Source organism: Chanodichthys erythropterus, chromosome 22, assembly GCF_024489055.1.
Source record: "Chanodichthys erythropterus isolate Z2021 chromosome 22, ASM2448905v1, whole genome shotgun sequence".
Taxonomy (NCBI): Eukaryota; Metazoa; Chordata; class Actinopteri; order Cypriniformes; family Xenocyprididae; genus Chanodichthys; species Chanodichthys erythropterus.
This window is the reverse complement of record NC_090242.1, coordinates 2890123-2911320: the sequence shown is the minus strand read 5'-3', so window position 1 is coordinate 2911320 and position 21198 is coordinate 2890123. Positions and strand designations below refer to the sequence as shown.

At 36.2% G+C, this 21198-nt stretch overlaps 1 protein-coding gene across 1 annotated transcript in view; it reads left to right on the top strand.

Annotated features, from left to right (window-relative positions):
* Positions 1-16397: 16397 nt before the first annotated feature.
* Positions 16398-21198, top strand: part of ubtd2 (ubiquitin domain containing 2) — a 39038-nt gene continuing 34237 nt past the window's right edge. The window contains exon 1 of the mRNA XM_067376641.1: positions 16398-16626. Coding sequence (XP_067232742.1) covers positions 16455-16626 — 172 coding nt within the window. The 5' untranslated portion in view covers positions 16398-16454. The remainder of the gene's footprint in view (positions 16627-21198) is intronic.

The following is a 21198-nucleotide window of genomic DNA, read 5'->3' as shown; positions in this document are numbered from 1 at the left end:
TGATATTATTACTCTACTAATAGGTACACAGTAATTATAGTCTTATCTTTTTTTATATAAACCCATATTATAGATCTTAGTGTAAACAATTTATCCATCCATGTTTCATTTTTAAAACTCTTTTTGACCTCATAATATTTAATTTTAAACTTCCAGTGAAAACAACAGACTTCTCTCTGGTGAGAAGTAAAAATAATTAAGTGGCTTTTGTTAATGTCATAATAATAAATAACTTCTACTGTAAAAAGTTGTCAGTAAAACTTATTATAAAAGATTATTAGGGTATATTTAACAAGAAAATACTTTAAAGGTGCCATCAAATTGAAAATTGAATTGACCTCGGCATAGTTGAATAACAAGAGTTCAGTACATGGAAATGACATACAGTGAGTCTCAAACTCCATTGTTTCCTCCTTCTCATATAAATCTCATTTGTTTAAAAGACCTCCGAAGAACAGGCGAATCTCAACATAACACCGACTGTTACGTAACAGTAGGGGTGTACGCCCCAATATTTGCATATGCCAGCCCATGATCGAGGCATTACACAAGGGCAGCCAGTATTAACGTCTGGATCTGTGCACAGCTGAATCATCAGACTAGGTAAGCAAGCAAGGACAATAGCGAAAAATGGCAGATGGAGTGATAATGACATGATCCATGATAACATGATATTTTTAGTGATATTTGTAAATTGTCTTTCTAAATGTTTCGTTAGCATGTTGCTAATGTACTGTTAAATGTGGTTAAAGTTACCATCATTTCTTACTGTATTCACGCTATTTTCATTTTTAAACACATTTTTTAAACACTGTATAATGCATAAACAACTTCATTCTTTATAAATCTTTCCAACAGCGTGTAATGTTAGCTTTAGCCACAGAGCACTATCAAACTCATTCAGAATCAAATGTAAACATCCAAATAAATGCCATACTTACGCGATTAGACATGTTGCATGACGAACACTTTGTAAAGATCCATTTTGAGGGTTATATTAGCTGTGTGAACTTTTTTTATGCACTGTTTAAGGCAAGCGCGAGCTCCGTGGGTGGGGAGCGTGAGCATTTAAAGGGGCCGCAGCCTAAATCGGTTCATATTTAATGATGCCCCAAAATAGGCAGTTAAAAAAATGAATTTAAAAAAATCTATGCGGTGTTTTTAGCTGAAACATTCAAGGGACACCTTAGACTTATATTACATCTTTTAAAAAGACGTTCTACGGCACCTTTAATTCAATGTGTTACTTGCATTTTCTTTGTAATTAATTGTGAAATTTACTAGCAATTTCTGAGTGAAAATTTTTCTACACCAATTTTTTTTTTCAGTGTATATTACTTTAATAAAATCTCTAATTGTTTGAGCTGTACAAAATAAATGCCTGAAAATCCAATGGTTAATTTTGAAGTTTTTGAAAGAAAGAAATTACTGTTTGATTGTATAAGATATACTTCATATTTTTGATGATTTTTAATCAAAATATTTGAGAATGGAGAAATTATATTGATCAGTTTCAAGAACTACTATATTACTTATTTCATATCAATATTCTTCACCTTTAACAGCAATCTAAGGAACTAAGTACATTGATACAATTAACAAACATGCACAAAGAGAGGGAAATCAGATTTTTCCAGTATACCTTAAAGCAGAACTAAGTAACTTTTTTTACCTTCATAAAAAGTTTTCTAAGTCCTTACGATGGTTAATTGACTTGAAGTGGTGTGTTTGAGGCGAGCACTAACCCCCTCTAGCACGTCTATGCCAAAAAACAGCACTTGCAAGTTGAGCTGCATCGACCCGACACAATCTCGCCTCATGTTCACGTTCATGCGAGGGTGACAAAATGCTTTACGTTAATTCAAAAACAATGTATATATTATGACTTTATAAGACAATTTCGAAAATGACCCACCTCCATCTAGTGTACTGTATTTGCAAATTACCCACCTCCTCCTTCTTGTACTGTATTTGCAAAACTACTGCGCTGGTGAGTGTCGTAGTCGTTGTAGTCCAGAGCTGCGCTTGGAGTATTTACGACAGTGTTATTCACTGAAGGAAACTGTAGGGGGAGCTTCGCAAATCTTACTGAGTTCTGCTTTAATACAATTTTTCATTTTTGGGTGGAGTATTTCTTGAAGGTCTGTTTGAGGTCTAGTCACATCCAGTTCTGTTTAGTTTCAGTTTACATGGACTTTTAGTTTGTTTTCGTTTGTCACATGTTCCTTTGTTCAGTTTCCCACCTCTCATCTGTCTCCATGGTTACCGTCATCATTAGTTCATTCTGTTCAGCTGTGTAGTTCATTACCTTGTGCATATATATAAGTCCCTCCTGTTCAGTCTCTCCTTGTCCGTTCACCATTATTCTTATGTGTGTTGCTTATATTGTCGCCTGTTGGAATAATCATTAAAACCTGCCTTTTGGATTTATTATCTTCGTCGGTGTCTGCCTTCCTGCAACCACCGTGTCAGAAAAGAAAAAAGTGTAATATTTAATAAAAAACAAATGCATCCATATAGCTCGAGGTGGTTAATAAAGGTCTTCTGAAGCAAAATATCCATATTTAATTACACATATTATAAATTCAAATAACTAGCTTCCTGCGACTGTGCAAGTTGACTTGTGCTAAAAGAGTAACTCGTGACGTGATGTATGACGCAGGATGTAGGAGTATCTTAAGCTTAGACGTCTCTCGCGGTTCAAACAAATAGGGCTGGGCAACAATCCTCAGACATTTCTCTTTAAAAATGATAGTTTTAGACCTGTTTTGATCCTCTGCACTTCCGCATTCGTCATTACATCGTGTGTTGGTTCAGGGTTACTCTTCCGCCACAAATCGATGCATACGGCCGCCTGCTGAAAGCTAGTTATTTATAGTTAATAAAGTTTTAAATATGGATTTTTTTTTTTTTTTTTTTTTTTACAAAAACCTAATGATTTGCTTTAGAAGGCATTTATTAACCCCCTGGAGCTGTATGGTTTACGTTTATTATGGATAGATGCTTTATTTGGGGGCTTCAAAATGTGGCCCACCATTCACAACCCTTATGAAGCTTGGAGGAGCAAGGATATTTTTAAATATATCTCCGATTGTGTTCATCTGAAAGAAGATAGTCATATACACCTAGGATGGCTTGAAGGTGAGTAAATCATTGGATAATTTTCATTTTTGGGTGAACTTAACCATACATGAAGAATATATTAGGTTGCATAACAAAATATTTTGACAGTGTATCTCAGGAAACAATTATTGTAACAATATGTGCACACTGAAAAAGTGCAAAGCTCCAATTCAGCTGTTACTTTACAGACAAACCCCTTGGGTGACTATATACCTTTCACAAGATATTGACTTTTCTCAGTAGCCTGCCTGTGAACTGTCTGAATCAACTTACCCTGCGGTTATACATGGCTGATTCGTTCATGAATGTCAACGATCAAATAATCGTCAGGCTGGATTAGAAGCTGATAATGTCTAGAGCTATCTTCCTATTTAAATCAGGGATTAAACCTATGCCTCAACTCAAGCTCAGTTATGTCAATATAAAATGATTAAATATAATAATTGACAGTTATTGGATAAATGCAATTAGTGTGTCAAAACTATAAACAAGCATAGGCTATATGGGAGCAGAGAGACAGTTAAATAAAACACTGAATCTCTGCTGAGACGTTATAAGAGACAAGGTTAATTAGCTTCCTCCATCTCACTGAACACACAATGTTCTAAGAATTGTGCTTAACAAGGATGGCAAATTGCCCTCATCTTTGTATGCAAGATCACATGTGAAAAACATGAGATTTGTCTGGAGTAAGGGTTTAAAGCTACGCTGACACGAATGACAATTGACTGCTTCAGAACACCTTTGAATTCAGGCTCTAATATATATGATCATACATGATCATATGATCATACATCACAATTTTACAGTTCATTAAAAAATATATACACGTTGTCTGATTGACCCTGCTCAATTTTTCAGACATAGATGTCAAGTTTTTGCACATACTGTGAACAAAAAGTCAGCAAATCCCATTACTCAAGTTGTGATGTAAGTCCATGCATTTAACCTTTAAACGGACTGGAGGGTTTAACTAGAAATTGCACAACCACACGTTATTGCTACAAAGAGAACAAAGCAAGGACCGAATCTCACCTTATGGTTTTAGAAACCATTAAAGTTGCTGTAACTTCTTAAATCAGTCACATCACACAGGCATTATCATATATAACCTAAATTGAAGATTAAAGGCGGGCAGTTAATATTAATTTTGAGTGCAACAGTCAGGTTCCGGGAGTAAAAAGAAAAAATCCCATTAATACCCATAGAGGTATTGATTTTTAATTATATCTTTTAAACCTGTAAAGACAGACTTACTGTAAGCTATGATGTTGCTAACTGAGGATTTGTGCTTCAGCCTGCATTATTTTAACTTATTAGTTAAAGGCACACTATGTAAATATTCGCCACTAGAGGTCGCTTATTCAAAACAAAGTCGTAGCTTGATGATGGCTTGATTTCTTGGAATCATGGGAGGTGTTGTCTTCACGTCTACAGCCGGTGGAAAAGAATTGGGATGGGACTTGGGCAGAAATAATGTTCATGGATGAGATTATTAACGCTACTGTAGTATGAAGCAGAGCAGGGCCGAGTGTGCGCGGGCATTAATAGGTGACGCACGGTAAACAGTCCGTGTCCTGGTTAAAATTGCTTATTTCTCTGGATTTAAACATTCTTGGAAACATTTTGGATAATGTAAGTTCACAAGTCAACAAAATATATAACATTGTTGTAATGGTTTTTGTATATTTTGATCCAAAAGTCTTACATATTGTGCTTTTAAATAATCATGTTTAATGCTGGGTACACACCACAAGATAATCGAGCTGATTCTGGGTTGGTTTCTCCTAGGTAATGTCCCAATTATCTTGATGGTTCTCCAGATTTTCTTATCAGATTTTCCTGAGGTGTGTTAAAGGTGCCCTAGAACGTTTTTTTTACAAGATGTAATATAAATCTAAGGTGTCCCCTGAATGTGTCTGTGAAGTTTCAGCTCAAAATACCCCATAGATTTTTTTTTATGAATATTCAGGCTGCTGCCCCTTTAAATCCTCTCGCTCCCCGCCACCGAGCTCGCGACTCTATATACATTGCATAAACAAAGTTCACTCAGCCTATATAACCCTCAAAATGGATCTTTACAAAGTGTAAGTCATGCATGCTTCATGCATGCATCGGATCATGTAAGTATAGTATTTATTTGGATGTTTACATTTGATTCTGAATGAGTTTGAGGCTATGATCCGTGGCTAATGGGCTAAAGCTAACATTACGCACTGTTGGAGAGATTAATAAAGAATGAAGATGTGTTTATGAATTATACAGACTACAAGTGTTTAAAAATTAAAATAGCGACGGCTCTTGTCTCCGTGAATACAGTAATAAACAATGGTAACTTTCACCACATTTAACAGTACATTAGCAACATGCTAGCGAAACATTTAGAAAGACAATTTACAAATATCACTAAAAATATCATGATATCATGGATCATGTCAGTTATTATCGCTCCATCTGCCATTTTTCGCTATTGTCTTTGCTTGCTTACCTAGTCTGATGATTCTGCTGTGCACATACAGACATTAATACTGGCTGCCCTTGTGTAATGCCTTGAACATGAGCTGGTATATGCAAATATTGGGAGCGTACATATTAATGATCCGACTGTTACGTAACAGTCGGTGTTATGTTGAGATTCGCCTGTTCTTCAGAGGTCTTTTAAACAAATGAGATTTACATAAGAAGGAAGAAACAATGGTGTTTGAGACTCACTGTATGTCATTTCCATGTACAGAACTCTTGTTATTCAACCATGCCAAGGTCAATTCAATTTTCCATTCTATGGCACCTTTTAAGAGTGACTGAATCTGCTCGGAAGAACGTCGGAGCCGCCCCGATCGCGAATCGTAAATATATAACATGTTGAATATTTACAATCAGAAATCCTGATGTGTGGGGGGAACACTGAGGACAAACGTGCGCACGCTCTGGAAATTATCATGTGAAACAATATCCAATCAGAAAGTGAGCTGACAGAAGATGAAAGCATTACAAACACAGTCATGGTGCAGCACAAAGTTAAATGGTTTTGGACCGCAGAGATGGAGGATCAGCTTGTCGATTTGTGGCAGCAGCAAGAGTGTTTATACAACGTGCTGTACCAAAATCATTCCAAACACTATCAATGCAATTTCTTCCTGCCTATCGTCTATCATGTTTATTCTGAAGTCTTGAGGGATTTTGCGAGGTTTCCCATCTTCACAATCTCATCTTCACAAACTGTCTCTCTGTGCGTTCCAAACAGGATATATCGCCCTCCGAAGGGCACTTTGGAGTGAAAACAATCATGGCCGCCATATTGAAGGGTCGTTCCAAACCGAAGTGCTCAAAACGGGCTACTTCAAAGGGCCCTTCGGAATGAAAGATCTCAAAGGGTACAACTGATGGACACTACGGGCCCCCATGATCCTTTGCACAGGGAAGTTGTTTGACATCACAGAATGGGTACAGTTCTTGGAGTTCGATTTTACCTATAAGTGTGTGTAGTGTTTCTCTGTACTGTAATATTTATAAGAGTTAGATTTGGTACATTATTATGGTCAAAATGAGATTGTACTTCAACAAAAATACTTTACAGCTCCCTTTATCAGTCCATTCAAATGTTTCAAATACATAGACACAATGCGATAAACCTAAAATAAATAAATAAATAAACTAACAAAGGGTGCAGCTTGCACAATTTACTCCTCCTTGATTGTCTCGTTATCTCGTTATAAGATGAGGCAGAAGTGCGTTCCAAAAGAAGAGTTAATTTGACCCCTATAACCTTCAGATAAACCCTCTGAAGGGATTATGGCATAGGGATGACCCCTTCCAAATGGAACGCAGGGCGTCACATCACAGCACACCACACAATATAGGAGCAAAACGGTTAAATCTAGGATTTTTTGTCCTCATGTTTGTGGTCTCTCACATTTTGAAAATCTTATAAGATTTTAAAAATCTTTTAGTGTGTACCTAGCATAATAGCTGAATTCTTGATGAGAAACTACATTACCCATGATTCTTCAGAGAAATCTCCACCAATCAGAGAACTGCGAAAGGCAAATTTCGTCAAATGAACACTTCAGCGCTCACACAATTCATTGGCTGCATCTGAAATCACATGCTTCCCTGCTATATAGTAGGCAAAAACAGTATGTGAAAAAAGTAAAAACTGTAAAAGAGTAAAAAAAAAGTTCAGTGCTCATCCAATGGACATTTTACTATCCCGTGAAGGCCATGGGAAAGGATTTGTGAATGGTGCTGATAGGCCACATGACAATTTATAGATGTAGTATGTGCAGATTACATTCAGAACATACTTTTTAATGGTTGAAAAATAATTACTTATTTGAAAGAAGTACCTACTCAATGAATATGCGATTTCAGCTTCCCTATACTGTATATGCAATATATTGTTTCACCTTTGTCTTTTTGTCTGATTTTCAACCCCTTTTTTTTTTTTGCTTCAAATCAAAGGATGGTTGGTTTGGTTCATGGCTTATAGGAAAAATTAATGATAAAAATTCTTCCATGGCCAAGATCGCTGAAAAAGTGAGCCGGCACTATTGCACTTGCTCTCAGTAATACTCCATTCTAATTGGTCAGTGATCTCTCAGTCCAGTGGTCTATTACCCTTTAAGTGGAGTCGGAAATATAGGACCTGTCCAAATTCCCCCCGTCTGTGAGTGATCTTGGAGTCAACGAGAGCGTAGCATCCCATTTGTCATTTTAGGTTTCAGAAGGGTACTCTTGTTTTGAACACCTTCTTTGCGGTCGATATGAGTCATTGATGTGGCTTCTACTGGGCAGTCAAAGTGCAGTTACGCCACGAAAGTGCAAACTTGACGGAAGAATATGAGTGTTTAAGGTGCCGTTTGGGACAGGGCCAGGGGCGTAGCCATCATTTCAGAACGGTACAGAAATGTCAGGTGTAATACAGTTTTTATCTGACCTTTGTCTGACAGATTTTATTTGTTATCGCATCTGTCGTTTTTAATTCAGTAAGAAATCAAATACACTGCTGAAATTCCCCTCCCCCCTATTTTAACAGTTATGCATTAAAGGTGCTACAGAGGATGTTTTGTTTTATACATTTTTGCAATATTACTTGAAACTGTCTTTACTAACTGATAAAAGACTATTAGGTGCACTGAAAGGAATAATATTAATATACATCATCTGTGCACGAGGTAGGGCCTTAAAAACCTCAGCCAATCGTTTACACGATCATCGCGTAAACGATTGGCCCTCTTGCTTGTCAATCACTGCCGTGACGTTCGTGAGAGACGTGCGCGGCTGCGCGCTCCAGTAACTTTCCACACTCCACAGGCGCCGCATGCAATGTTTTTGTCAGGAGACAGGAGTAACAACTGCAGATTATGAGTTACCTGCGGTGAGTCCGACATAATGAATCCACTAACATGACACAGTGAATGCCGGTGGTAAACACTGGTGTTCCGATACTCGTGCACGAGTTTTGGGTGGCGTTCCCTCGAAATGAGCTGTGAAGGAGGGGGGTTGTTCTTACGCATGCGCTCATTTCAAAAACTCACTAACAGTCTTTGGTTTCTCAGTCGACAAAAAGATCCTCTTTAGCACCTTTAAGTCCTCATGGATTTTATACAAAGTAAAAAAAGATCACATAAGGCAGAAAATATACAGTACTGTTCAAATGTTTGGAAACTTTTAATGTTTTTGAAAGAAGTCTCTTCTGCTCACCAAGGTTGCATTTATTTAATCAAAAATGCAGTAAAAAGAATAATATTGTGAAATACAACAATTTAAAATAGCTGTTTTATATTTGAATACATTGTGTGAAATGTAATTTATTCCTGTAATCAAAGCTGAATTTTCAGCATCATTACTCCAGTCTTCAGTGTCACATGATCCTTCAGAAATCATTGTGCTCCTAATGAGACAATGAATGGTGGACTGCCTGTGCAACCTCTGTAGGGTCCAGGTATTTCCTCATGTTACCAGTAGCGACACTGACCCTAACTAAATGCAAAACTAGTGAAAAACAGAAAAGATTGGCAGGGAAAAAAATGTCAGTGGCCTCCACCTGTGAAACTATTCCTGTTTTCGGGGTTGTCTCATTATTGCCCATCTAGTGCACATGTTGTTCATTTCATTAACACCAAAACAGCTGAAAATGATTAACAACCCCCTCTGCTTCTTAACTGACCAGATCAATATCCCAGGAGTTTAACTGACTTGATGCTATTCTTTGATTAAAAAGTGTTCCTTTAAAAAAAAATTTGAGCAGTGTGTATATATATATATATATATATATATATATATATATATATATATATATATATATATATATATATATATATATATAATATAATGTGTGTGTGTGTGTGTGTATATATATATATATATATATATATATATATATATATATATATATATATATATATATATATATATATATCCTGTACATGACTTGTATGTCATTTGAAGTGCTTCATAGGCTTGCAAATGTATTCTCAGTCTTATTTCATTCAATTTTGTTGTGAATGGCAGGTAATTTTCTACCTCATTTAATACTTTCAGGTGTATCAAGTTTTTTTTTTTGACTAAAAAAACATGAAAGGAAGACTGAATTAAAAAATGAGAAAGGATGTGTCAGATGGCAAATGAATGAATCAAGAAAATAGAAGTAGCAAGGTGCGAATAAGAAAGAAGCACAGTTTAAGAGACTCTTCACATCACCCTGAAGATAATTTGACTCATTTCTGAAAAGAACTGTTTTTAGATCAGTCTGAATGGCCCTGGAAGAAGAGTGGTAAATGCTTTGCACATTGCCAGCAGGTGTTCAGCCTACACAGAAAAGCAAAAGACCAGGAACGGGTCTGTCAGAATATGTGAGCACAGCATCATTAATGAAAACCCTGAGGGAACAGGACTTCTTTTGGGTCTGATCTGGTCTGGTTGTTTCCTTTCTGTGGATCACGTTATGAAATAGGTTTCAAAATCAGTTATAAAATGTAACTACACCCCCATTTTTTGTGTTATTATGATCTTTGACCTACAATAAGCAAATGTCCTTTATAGCCAGTGGACTGTAAACCTCTGAAAAATATGTTCTGTTTATTTTCATAGATATGTTCATTGGCACATTTTATTAAAGTGCTAATTTACGTGATCTCACCATTAACTCATTGGGTTCATAAACAATTAAAGTTTATTAAAAAATTAAAAACGCATGTTTGGACTAAGGAATCTTGAACACTAATCATGTCTGTTTAATTTATAAGAACTGAATCAATACTAATCCATCAATAATCACCTTTATCAATGCTGTTCATTGTCATTTATACATGACACATAATTTGTAAACCATATGGAAGCTAAAATTATTATACATTATATGTGTTTATTTAATTGAAACACCTTGCTTCAGAATTATGTTTAACATATTGACCTGTGACTATGAGCCTCAAAGGATTGGTAACCAAATAATTCACACAAATCAAATCACAGAAAATAAATCTGAATAAAACAGACATCATATAATTGAAATGCAAATGGTGATTGTCTTTTAAATGTTTTTAAAAATACATAACACCCATAGACTTGTATGAGTTTTGACAGTACAAATGTAATAAGTATGCTAATAAGACAATTATTAATCAATACATAACCCATATTTACATAATAATATGAAAATATAGGTGAATGTCATTTACACATTAGACTTTAGATGGGATAAATAATAATAATAAATTATACTGTTTCTTTAAACATTATTAAAATTATTTTAAAATTTTCTGCTTAAAACGTGAGTAGTTAACAAACGACTGCGTTCCAGCTTTTTGTAAATTATGTATAAACTAGGCAACATATTCATAACTCTAGTACATATGTCCCCCCCCCCCCCAAAGTATTATAGTTATATGAAAATAACAGTATTAACATAGCACAATTTCAGCTGTAAAGCAGCTCTTTCTATAGCATGTGCTCAAGAATCTCATTTAGTGGAGTACTGCCACCCTGTGTTGAGTCTTTATAGGCCTAACTCATTATAAAGTGCTGATTGAGAACTTTTATTCATCAGTGAATCTGTTTAAGATATACAATATGTGATGTCAAGAGTCAATTGCTGGAATTTATGGGACTCAAAGGGAGACTCAGAGAAGGATGTGTGATTATGTACTGCTATTACTGTAATAAATAGACAGACAGATGTCAGGGTTCTGTAATGTTCTGCAACAAATAAGACACAGATGCCAAGGAGCAGACAAGGGGTTTTTATTAACAAGACTGATGACTTGAGGCAGCAGGGAGAGTGAGGTGTGAAACCATTCAAACAGTAGGGCAGGGCAGAAGGCACAATGACTGGCAGGAAGGATGACCACTGAGATCGTCAGTAAGCTGGCGATGACGCAAGTAGAGGGAGCTCCAAAGGAATGACCAGGCAGGAACACAAGGAACTCGTAGCTTGATGTAGATCTCAGATGTAGCACCAGTCTTGACGCAAGGTAGAGGCTCATAGAACCTGAAGCTTGAAACTTGAGTTAGATAGCTGCACCAGTCAGGCTGCTAGGCAGTTAAGAGTCAGTGGCCAGGGAACTCAGGATACAAGGCAGGAACACACAAATGGGACACAAGACAAGACAGACAAAATATAACAACATTTAAAAGTGAAATATGTAAGATTTCTGTCCGCTAGAGATCTCTAGAGGCCTATTCAAAACAAAGGGGTAGCTTAAGCTGCATTCACGTCACCTCCTATTTACCGGAATCTTGAAATTACAACACCTGACGTTATATTCGGAGCTGTTCACGTCCTCGGACTGGGAATTATGCGTTTCCATGACACCACTATCAACGCCTAGATGAATCTACAGCGGTCAGGTGGTACAGCGGCCACGTGGTACATCTGGGAGCTTTCAGAAAACTCCCAGCTTACAAGCTGTAATTACGAGCTCTACGAGGACGTGAACGCATTTTACAATCTAGAATCTTGTAACTACAGGAATTACGAGGCCGCGTGAACGCACCTATAATGACAGCATGTTTCAGCACGGAATCTTGAGACATGTGGTCTTCACATCACAGCCGGTGGAAACAATCGGGATAGGACTCGGACCGAGTGGTTGTGGGAGCTGAGCGAGGCCGCTGGAGCGATTGCGCAACACACTCCTCACGAGCAGCGGAACTTTTATTATGCCACAGTCGCAGGCGCTGCTTCCGCTTTTCCGGTAATGAGTATGAGGTAACGCAGCTCTGTTTATCATATTAGATACATTTGAGTGTGTTGACAATGATGTTATAACGTTATTCTGTGCGTTCACCCGGCGGCTACTATGAGACACTTGTTGCACACTGTAGTAAGATAGATCAATTTTAGAATATCATATTAAATGCTGGATGGCTTGTGTTGATGAATGGCATGACATTAATTTTAAAACATATTGTATGATGGAGAAAATGCTGTACTAAAAATAAAGCTGTATCTGATTATGCTATGTTAGCTACTTGACAAAATAGTGTTTTTCTCTGAGGCATGGTAAAGCATGATACTCGCAAAAAAAAAAAAAAATCAAGAAAATTAGATTTAAACAATAAGACTAAACATGTTGAGCTATATAACAATAATTAGTTTTCTGTCTATAAATGTAACCAAATAGTTCCCTTGTCTATTAAAACATGTAAATATTAAGGAGTCTTTGGTGTTTCCATGGTTTCAACAAAATAAAACCGGAAACCGAGGGTAACGCGGGTATGACGCAATTGACAGTCGACTCCTCACATGTGCTCAAGCACAAGACAAACAAATACATCTTACAATTTTCCTCAATCGCTTTTGCTCAATTCTCAAATGAGACTTTTATTTCTCAAAACAATATGTTCTGGTCTCTGAACAATTAGTGTCTTGTTCACATTATATTTGGATTTATTATTGATTTAAGCAATTTGCATGTGATTTGGCACATGTGTGCAAAAAATAAGAGTGTCTACAATTTGCACAATAACTAAATGCACATGGCTTGTTGATCAAAACTGATGAGTTGATACTCAGTGAAACTGCCAAACTCTTCACAGCATCTAAACAATCTTTCATTGTGTGAACCATTACATACAAAATACCAGTATCCCACTTCAATAGCACCACAAGTGGTTTGCAATACAATATGAACACAATAAGTACACTGTACTTATTTTTTTATGTAAGTACATGGTAGATAAGGACACATATACTGTGACCAAATGTCCATTTTCTTTTTGTGTACTACAGTATTGACATTACCTTTTTACCTACTGCTAAAATCTGTATCTAAAAAGCTGTGTGTGAAACAAGAGCCTGCAATTTGTATGTGAGGTCCTATCACGACGAAAGAACCTCCAGCGGGACAGAACTAGCACACTCACTATATGCCTACACTTCTATAAATATTATAAGATTGAAAAATCCTGTAATGTTTTCATCAAAAACCTTAATTTCTTTTCAACTGAAGAAAGAAGGACATGGACATCTTGGATGACATGGGGGTGAGTAAATTATCAGGAAAATTTCATTTGAAAGTGAACTAATCCTTTAAGGCTGTTTCGATAAATGTGCCAAAGCGATTGAGAAAAACTGTAAACAAGGACAAAACAGACAAGACTGTCGGGGCAGGATCCTGATAGATAGATAGATAGATAGATAGATAGATAGATAGATAGATAGATAGATAGATAGATAGATAGATAGATAGATAGATAGATAGATAGATCGATGACAGATAGACAGATATACAGATAGGTAGATAGATGGATGGATAGATAGATAGACAGACAGACAGACAGACAGATAGATAGACAATCAGAAAGACAGACAGATGACAGATAGATATACAGACAGACAGATAGATTGTTAGACAGACAGATAGACATAAATACAGACAATCAGAAAGACCGACAGATAGCAGACAGAGATAGATAGACAGACAGAAAAACAGACAATCAGAAAGACCGACAGACAGATATACAGACAGATAGATAAATAGACAGCAGACAGACAGATCGATAGACAGACAGACAGCAGATAGACATAAATACAGACAATCAGAAAGACAGACAGACAGATAGATGATAGATAGATGATAGATAGATAGATAGATAGATAGATAGATAGATAGATAGATAAATAGATAGATATACAGACAGACAGATAGATAGATATACAGACAGACAGACAGATAGATGATAGATAGATGATAGATAGATAGATAGATAGATATACAGACAGACAGACAGACAGACAGACAGATAGATAGATAGATAGATAGATAGATAGATAGATAGATAGATAGATAGATAGATAGATAGATAGATAGATAGAAAAACAGACAATCCGAAAGACACAGATAGACAGAGATAGATAGATAAACAGACAGACGGATGGACAGACAGACAGACAGACGACAGATAGATAGACAATCAGAAAGACAGACAGATGACAGATAGATATACAGACAGATAGATAGTTAGACAGACAGATAGACATAAATACAGACAATCAGAAAGACCGACAGATAGCAGACAGAGATAGATAGATAAACAGACAGACAGATGGACAGACAGACAGACAGACAGACAGACAGACAGACAGACAGATAGATAGATAGATAGATAGATAGATAGATAGATAGATAGATAGATAGATAGATAGATAGATAGATAGAACAGCAGACAGACAGATAGGTAGACCGATAGACAAACATAAAAACAGATAGACAGACAAACAGACGGATGGACAGACAGCAGACAGACGGATGGACAGACAGACAGATAGATAGATAGATAGATAGATAGATAGATAGATAGATAGATAGATAGATAGATAGATAGACAGATATACAGATAGATAGATAGATATACAGACAGACAGACAGACAGACAGACAGATAGATAGATAGATAGATAGATAGATAGATAGATAGATAGAAAAACAGACAATCCGAAAGACACAGATAGACAGAGATAGATAGATAAACAGACAGACGGATGGACAGACAGACAGATAGATAGATAGATAGATAGATAGATAGATAGATAGATAGATAGATAGATAGATAGATAGATAGATAGAACAGCAGACAGACAGATAGGTAGACCGATAGACAAACATAAAAACAGATAGACAGACAAACAGACGGGTGGACAGACAGCAGACAGACGGATAGACAGATAGATAGAAAGATATATAGATAGATAGATAAATAGACAAACAGACGGATGGACAGACAAACAGACAGACAGATAGATAGATAGATAGATAGATAGATAGATAGATAGATAGATAGATAGATAGATAGATAGATAGATAGATAGAAAAACAGGAAGACAGACAAACAGATAGATAGACACACATTTAGACTTTCTTTGACATTAATAATGACTGCCTGAGAATCTATCTGTGGCAGTGTAATGTCTTGCAGTGCACACTTTTGTCCACTAAGATGCGCCATATTACACTGTAGAACTGAAAAACCAAATGTCTTTATTTTATTTTTGCATTATGTAAGATAATGTAAAACAAACAAACAAAACTTTCGATTGTCAAATAATCATTAACAAAATCATTACATTACTATAGTCTTATCAATTCATCTCAAATCACATAATCATCATTTAGCCTATCTTTCATGTTTGTTGTATAGCCTACCAGATTGGATACCTACTTTAGCCTACTCCTTTCATAATTTAACGTTAAAGTAATCAGAACTATAAAATATCACAAATTGACGGAAATTAGGGTGACCAAAAATGTTCAACAAATCAAAACAGTTTTTTATTATCTTTTTCAAATTAGCTGCCTATAAACCACTTCACTGAAATAAAATTTTAACTTTGTAACCAGGCACAATTTATTTTAGTCTACAAAACGTACAAAACTCACCCGTTCATATTACACTATCGTTAAAGTAGGCCAACTGGCTTAAGGAATATATTTTTTAACCCCTCAATTGTTTTAATTAAAAAAAGTGCTTTTAAAAGTGATTTTACAGTTCAAATTTGATTGGTAATTTACAGACCATTAAAAGCTGCAACATGGGTTAAAACCCTTATATAGAATGTGAAAACTTCACATAAGAAACATAACAGTTCAGGTCACAACACTTTTTAGCATTTAAAACAATAAACTATATAAAAAAGAGCACTGACTATATTCTCTCATTTAGGCTACTATAGACGATCACCTTGGCTGTGTCTGAAAACCTAGTGAGCTGCCTACCTAGACAGCATTTTGGAGCCCCATATATGCGCGTTCTGATTGCTTTGTGATCAGGCAGCACACTAGGTTTTGAGTCACAGCCGCGTATGCTTATACCCACCCCGCCTCTCTCCAGCTGATGCCCGCGCCCTGTCAATCTCTATCCCAGCAGAGAGAGAGAGGACGGGGGGAAACCGAACCAGAGCGGGTCCGCGGGGGGAAGAGGCGCATGAAAACATCCATGGGTGGCTGTGTGGGCAGTCATCATGATTCTTCAGGCAGTTTAAACGAAAACTCGGACGGAACCGGAGGTAGGAAATGAAGCATATCCAGGAAATGCGAGTCAATTTGTGCTGTTTTGGGTCTTGCGCTGCTTCCCTTGTCTCCTTCTCGGCTTGTTAGTGCTTTGAAACATCGTGGTGGGTTTTGCGTCGCTTTGTAAGACTCGATGGCCACTCTCGGACACGCGCCTGGCTGTAGAAACAATTAAGACTGTGATTTCGTGATTATGCAAATGTTTTCATAATTCTCCCCCACCGCTCTTTGTCTTTGGGCAGTGAGTCGTTTTGCATATAACACCTTCCTACTAGCTGGTTAGCTTTAGCTGTGTGTTATATATAAAGAGAGAGTGTGTTAGCTGCATGGCTAGTGAGTCTCTGTTTCTTTTCTTTTTAGTAAAATGTGGTCATGGATTCGCCTTGGAATGCAGAAAAATCCCTAGTTATTCTCCATCCTTGTCTTTATCTCATTTATTGGAAACCATTTGGTTTCAAACATTGTTTGTTCAGTGTTTATTCAAGTAATCACATATTTAGGAGTGCTGTTGTACTGAATATCTTCATGGCTATAATTTGGCCATGAAGCACAAGGCCGTGCTGATATTCAGACCAAAAGCACGATGCCGAGTGTGATGTTGCTTTTATACAACTTATAACTTTCGTTTCAGACATTAGCTAGTTTAATCGTATTTTTTTTCTCCAACCAAAATACTTTCAAAAATAATTTGAGGAAACAATTTTTGTGAAACTATTTCTGTGATTGACTGAACTTCTGGAACGTGAATACGAGTGGAGCAGAGCAACAAAGATTCCCCTCCCCCAGAATCACATTCAGAACAATTGTTTTATATAATTTAAATAATTGTAATAATCATTTCCAACTCTATGAGAATAGGGAAGTTCACACCACATCTATAATGATAATGACAAAGAGGAACAATATCATTGGAATCACTTCCAGAACTATTTATTTCCAGCTTATGAACAAAAGCATTTAAAATGGCAGACAACATAACTGCAGCGTGAACATTATTGTTCCTTAGTGTGGACGCTAATATATAGTTATCGTTATAGTCATCTTTATAAATAGTGGTTTGGTGAAAACAGGCCTTAAAGGGTTAATTCACCCAAAAATTAAAATTCTGTCATTAATTACTCACCCTCATGTCGTTCCAAACCTGTAAGACTTTCGTTCATCTTTGGAACACAAATTTAGATATTTTTGATGAAATCTGAGAGCTTTCTGTCCCATTGACAGCTATGCAACTACCACTTTCAAGTCCCAGAAAGGTAGTAAAGACATCATTAAATACTCCATGTGACTCCAGCGGTTTAACCTCAGTTTTATGAAGCGACATGAGTGCTTTGTTTGTGCAAAAAAACACAATTTATCACTTTATTTAAAAAATATTAATTTCCAACACGCATTAACGCAACAACGTCTGCTCTCGCGTCAACACAACACGCATGCGTTGTGGTGGAATGTGTGTTGGAGAAGATCTTAATTTGAGTTCTGAGATGAACTAAAGACTGAAACGACACATGGGTGAGTAATTAATGACAGAATTTTCATTTTTGGGCAATCTAACCCTTTAAAGGGCCGTTCACAATAGGATAAAAACTACAACAATATCTATGACTAAAACATTTTAATTGTATTATGTATAATATTTCTATTCTATGAGAATAGGACAGTCCACATCACAACTGAAACAACACAGAAGAATGATATTGTGTGAATCCCTGTCCATCTTTTTATCGTTCGTCAGCTGGAAAAAAAAAAAACATTCTGAAAGTGATTTATTGTTCTTGTATGTTGTTCTCATTATAGCCGTGGTGTGGACTTATTCTAATCTACTATTAAACGGTTATAACATAAGTTTGTAGTTATAGTTATTTTGAAATCATTCTCGTCCCTAGTGTGAATGGCTCTCAACTCCACTCAGGTTTCTGCACGTCACATTAATGAGAGAATAGAGCAATGTTGGAGGGAGAGAAAACATGGATGGCTTATTTAAAAAAAAAAAAATGTTGTTCCCAACTCCTGTGTCATGGGCAAATCTACTATAATATAATGAAAACATAGTGATTGATTGCAGAAACATTATTTTGTCACAATAACATGCCACTATAACTAATTTTGAATGACTCTGTCAGTTTGTTTTGCTGGAAGAGAAAGACTAACATTTAAATGTGTATGTTTTTACTACTGTAGAACACTAGCATATATGCTGGATTACTTCAGATATAACATACATGGATTAAAAGCCACAAAATTGACTTCTGTTTCATCACAATGATTGAAGTCTTCTGAGTTTGTTAATAGTTGAGAGACTCGTGATTTCCTGCTTGTGTTACAGATGTTCCTGCTGATGTCACAATCAAACTCATGTTTTTGTTCGGAGAAGTGCTAATATACAGGAAGCTTCACTGGTCCTTTTGCCAAAACACAATATGGATGATGTATAAAACAATATATAAGATGTCAGCAATTACTGCTCTTCTCTTTCAGGCTCCCATATGGTGAACAAAAATAGCTTCTAGACAAAGCCTATGGGACTAAATTACTCATCATGTGTCATTATTGTAATGAGAGTGGCACCATTAGATGAAACCCTGAACAGTTTCTGAAATTGACAGTTACCTGCAGACTTAATGGCTGCTAATTTTCCACAGCTCACGGCGCTTGATTTGGATGTCAGCAATTTAACAGCACCTTGGGGATGGAGGTAGTTGTGCCACAAGGGATTGCACATGTTTCGAAGAAGTAATAGCTAAGTTTGGGTTGAATATGAAGTTTACTAAACCATACTAAACCCTAATGAGGCTTTAATATATAGGTGTAATATATATAGCCTATTCTGCGTTCAAATGCACACATAAAGCTACATACAGATTACATAATCGAGAGAGTATTTGTTTTCGCTTTGTATTGTTGTTATTGTGATTTATTCAAATAAAAGTAGACAAGAAAAAATGCAAGTGACTGCGCCGGCACCTCCATGTCATGCAGTAAGCGTGCTAATACTTTAGCTTCCACAATCCACGGGTTAACGTTAGAGCAAGCAGCCATGTAAAGTTGCTACTATGCTGTCAATCGATTAAAAATAACGAATTAAAGGTACATTATGTAAGAATTATGTCTGCTAGAGGTCGCTAGAAGCCTATTTAAAACAAAGGCGTAGCGTGATGATGGCAAGTTTGAGAGCAGAATCTTGGGACATGTGGTCTCCACCTCAACAGACGGTGCAAAAGAATAGGGATAGGACTCGGGAAGAAATCCTGTTCATGGATGCGATTTATGAACGTTACTGTAGTATGAAGCAGAGCAGGACTGAGTGGTTGTGGGAGCTGAACGAGGCCGCTGGAGCGATTGCACAACACACGCCTCACGAGCAGCAGAACTTTTATTATGCCACAGTCACCGGCGACGCTTCCGCTTTTCCGGTAATGAGTATGAGGTAACGCAGCACTGTTTATCATATTAGATACATTTGAGTGTGTTGCAAATGTAATAACATTACTCTGTGCGCTCGCTCGCCGGCTGCCGTGAGACACTTGTTTGAGACACACTGCAGTACACTAGATCGATTTTAGAATATCATATTAAATACTGGATGGCTTGTGCTGATAAATTGCATGCAATTCTTTTTAAAACGTATTGTATGATGGAGAAAAGTCTGTATTACTGTTACTAAAAATAAAGCTGCATCTGATTATGCTATGTTAGCTACTTGACAAAATAGTGTTTTTCTCTGAGGCATGGTAAAGCATGATACTCGCAAAAAATCAAGAAAATAAGATTTAAACAATGATTAAATGTGTTGAGCTATATAACAATAATTAGTTTTCTGTCTATAAATATATCAAAACAGTTGTTCCCTTGTCTATTAAAACATGTAAATATTAAAGCGTCTTTGGTGTTTCTATGGTTTCTACAAAATAAAATGTGTTAATGCGGGTATGACGCAATTGACAGGTGACTCCTCACGCGTCCTGGAGCCTTGGTTAAAATTGCAACTTTCTCACGATTTACAAATAGTTGGAAACATTTGGGATATTATAAGTACTCAAGTGAACAAAATATGGGATATTTGGGATATTTTACTCCAAAAATATTAAATATTGCACCTTTAATCACACTTTTTTATTTTGTAATTAATTGTGATTTAAAACATTGGAGTTTTAATAATTTAATATTGTAATAATTTCACAGTTACTCTCCAAATTAATGTAGAAACGACTTAAAGTTTATTTTAAATATTTGTTGAATGGCATCTTTTTATGAATGAAGGCCAGTATCACTGATACTAGTACTGGTACTGATGTCTATGAATTTTTTTTAACATTAATTAGAAATTCAACATTACAGTATAACTGAAAGCTATCAATGTCAACATTTTATTAGGCTTTTTTTAAAAAATAGTTTAACTTAAAATACTCTTCACATAAACCCATTATAATAAAGTCTTAGTTAGGAAATATACCGAAATTGAATAAAGTTATCAAAAACTTTACAGTCTTAACTGCATATTTTGCAAATTAAATATAGATTAATCCTCATTATAGCTACAATTTTCGCTGTTACCTTTGTTCTTCGATTAA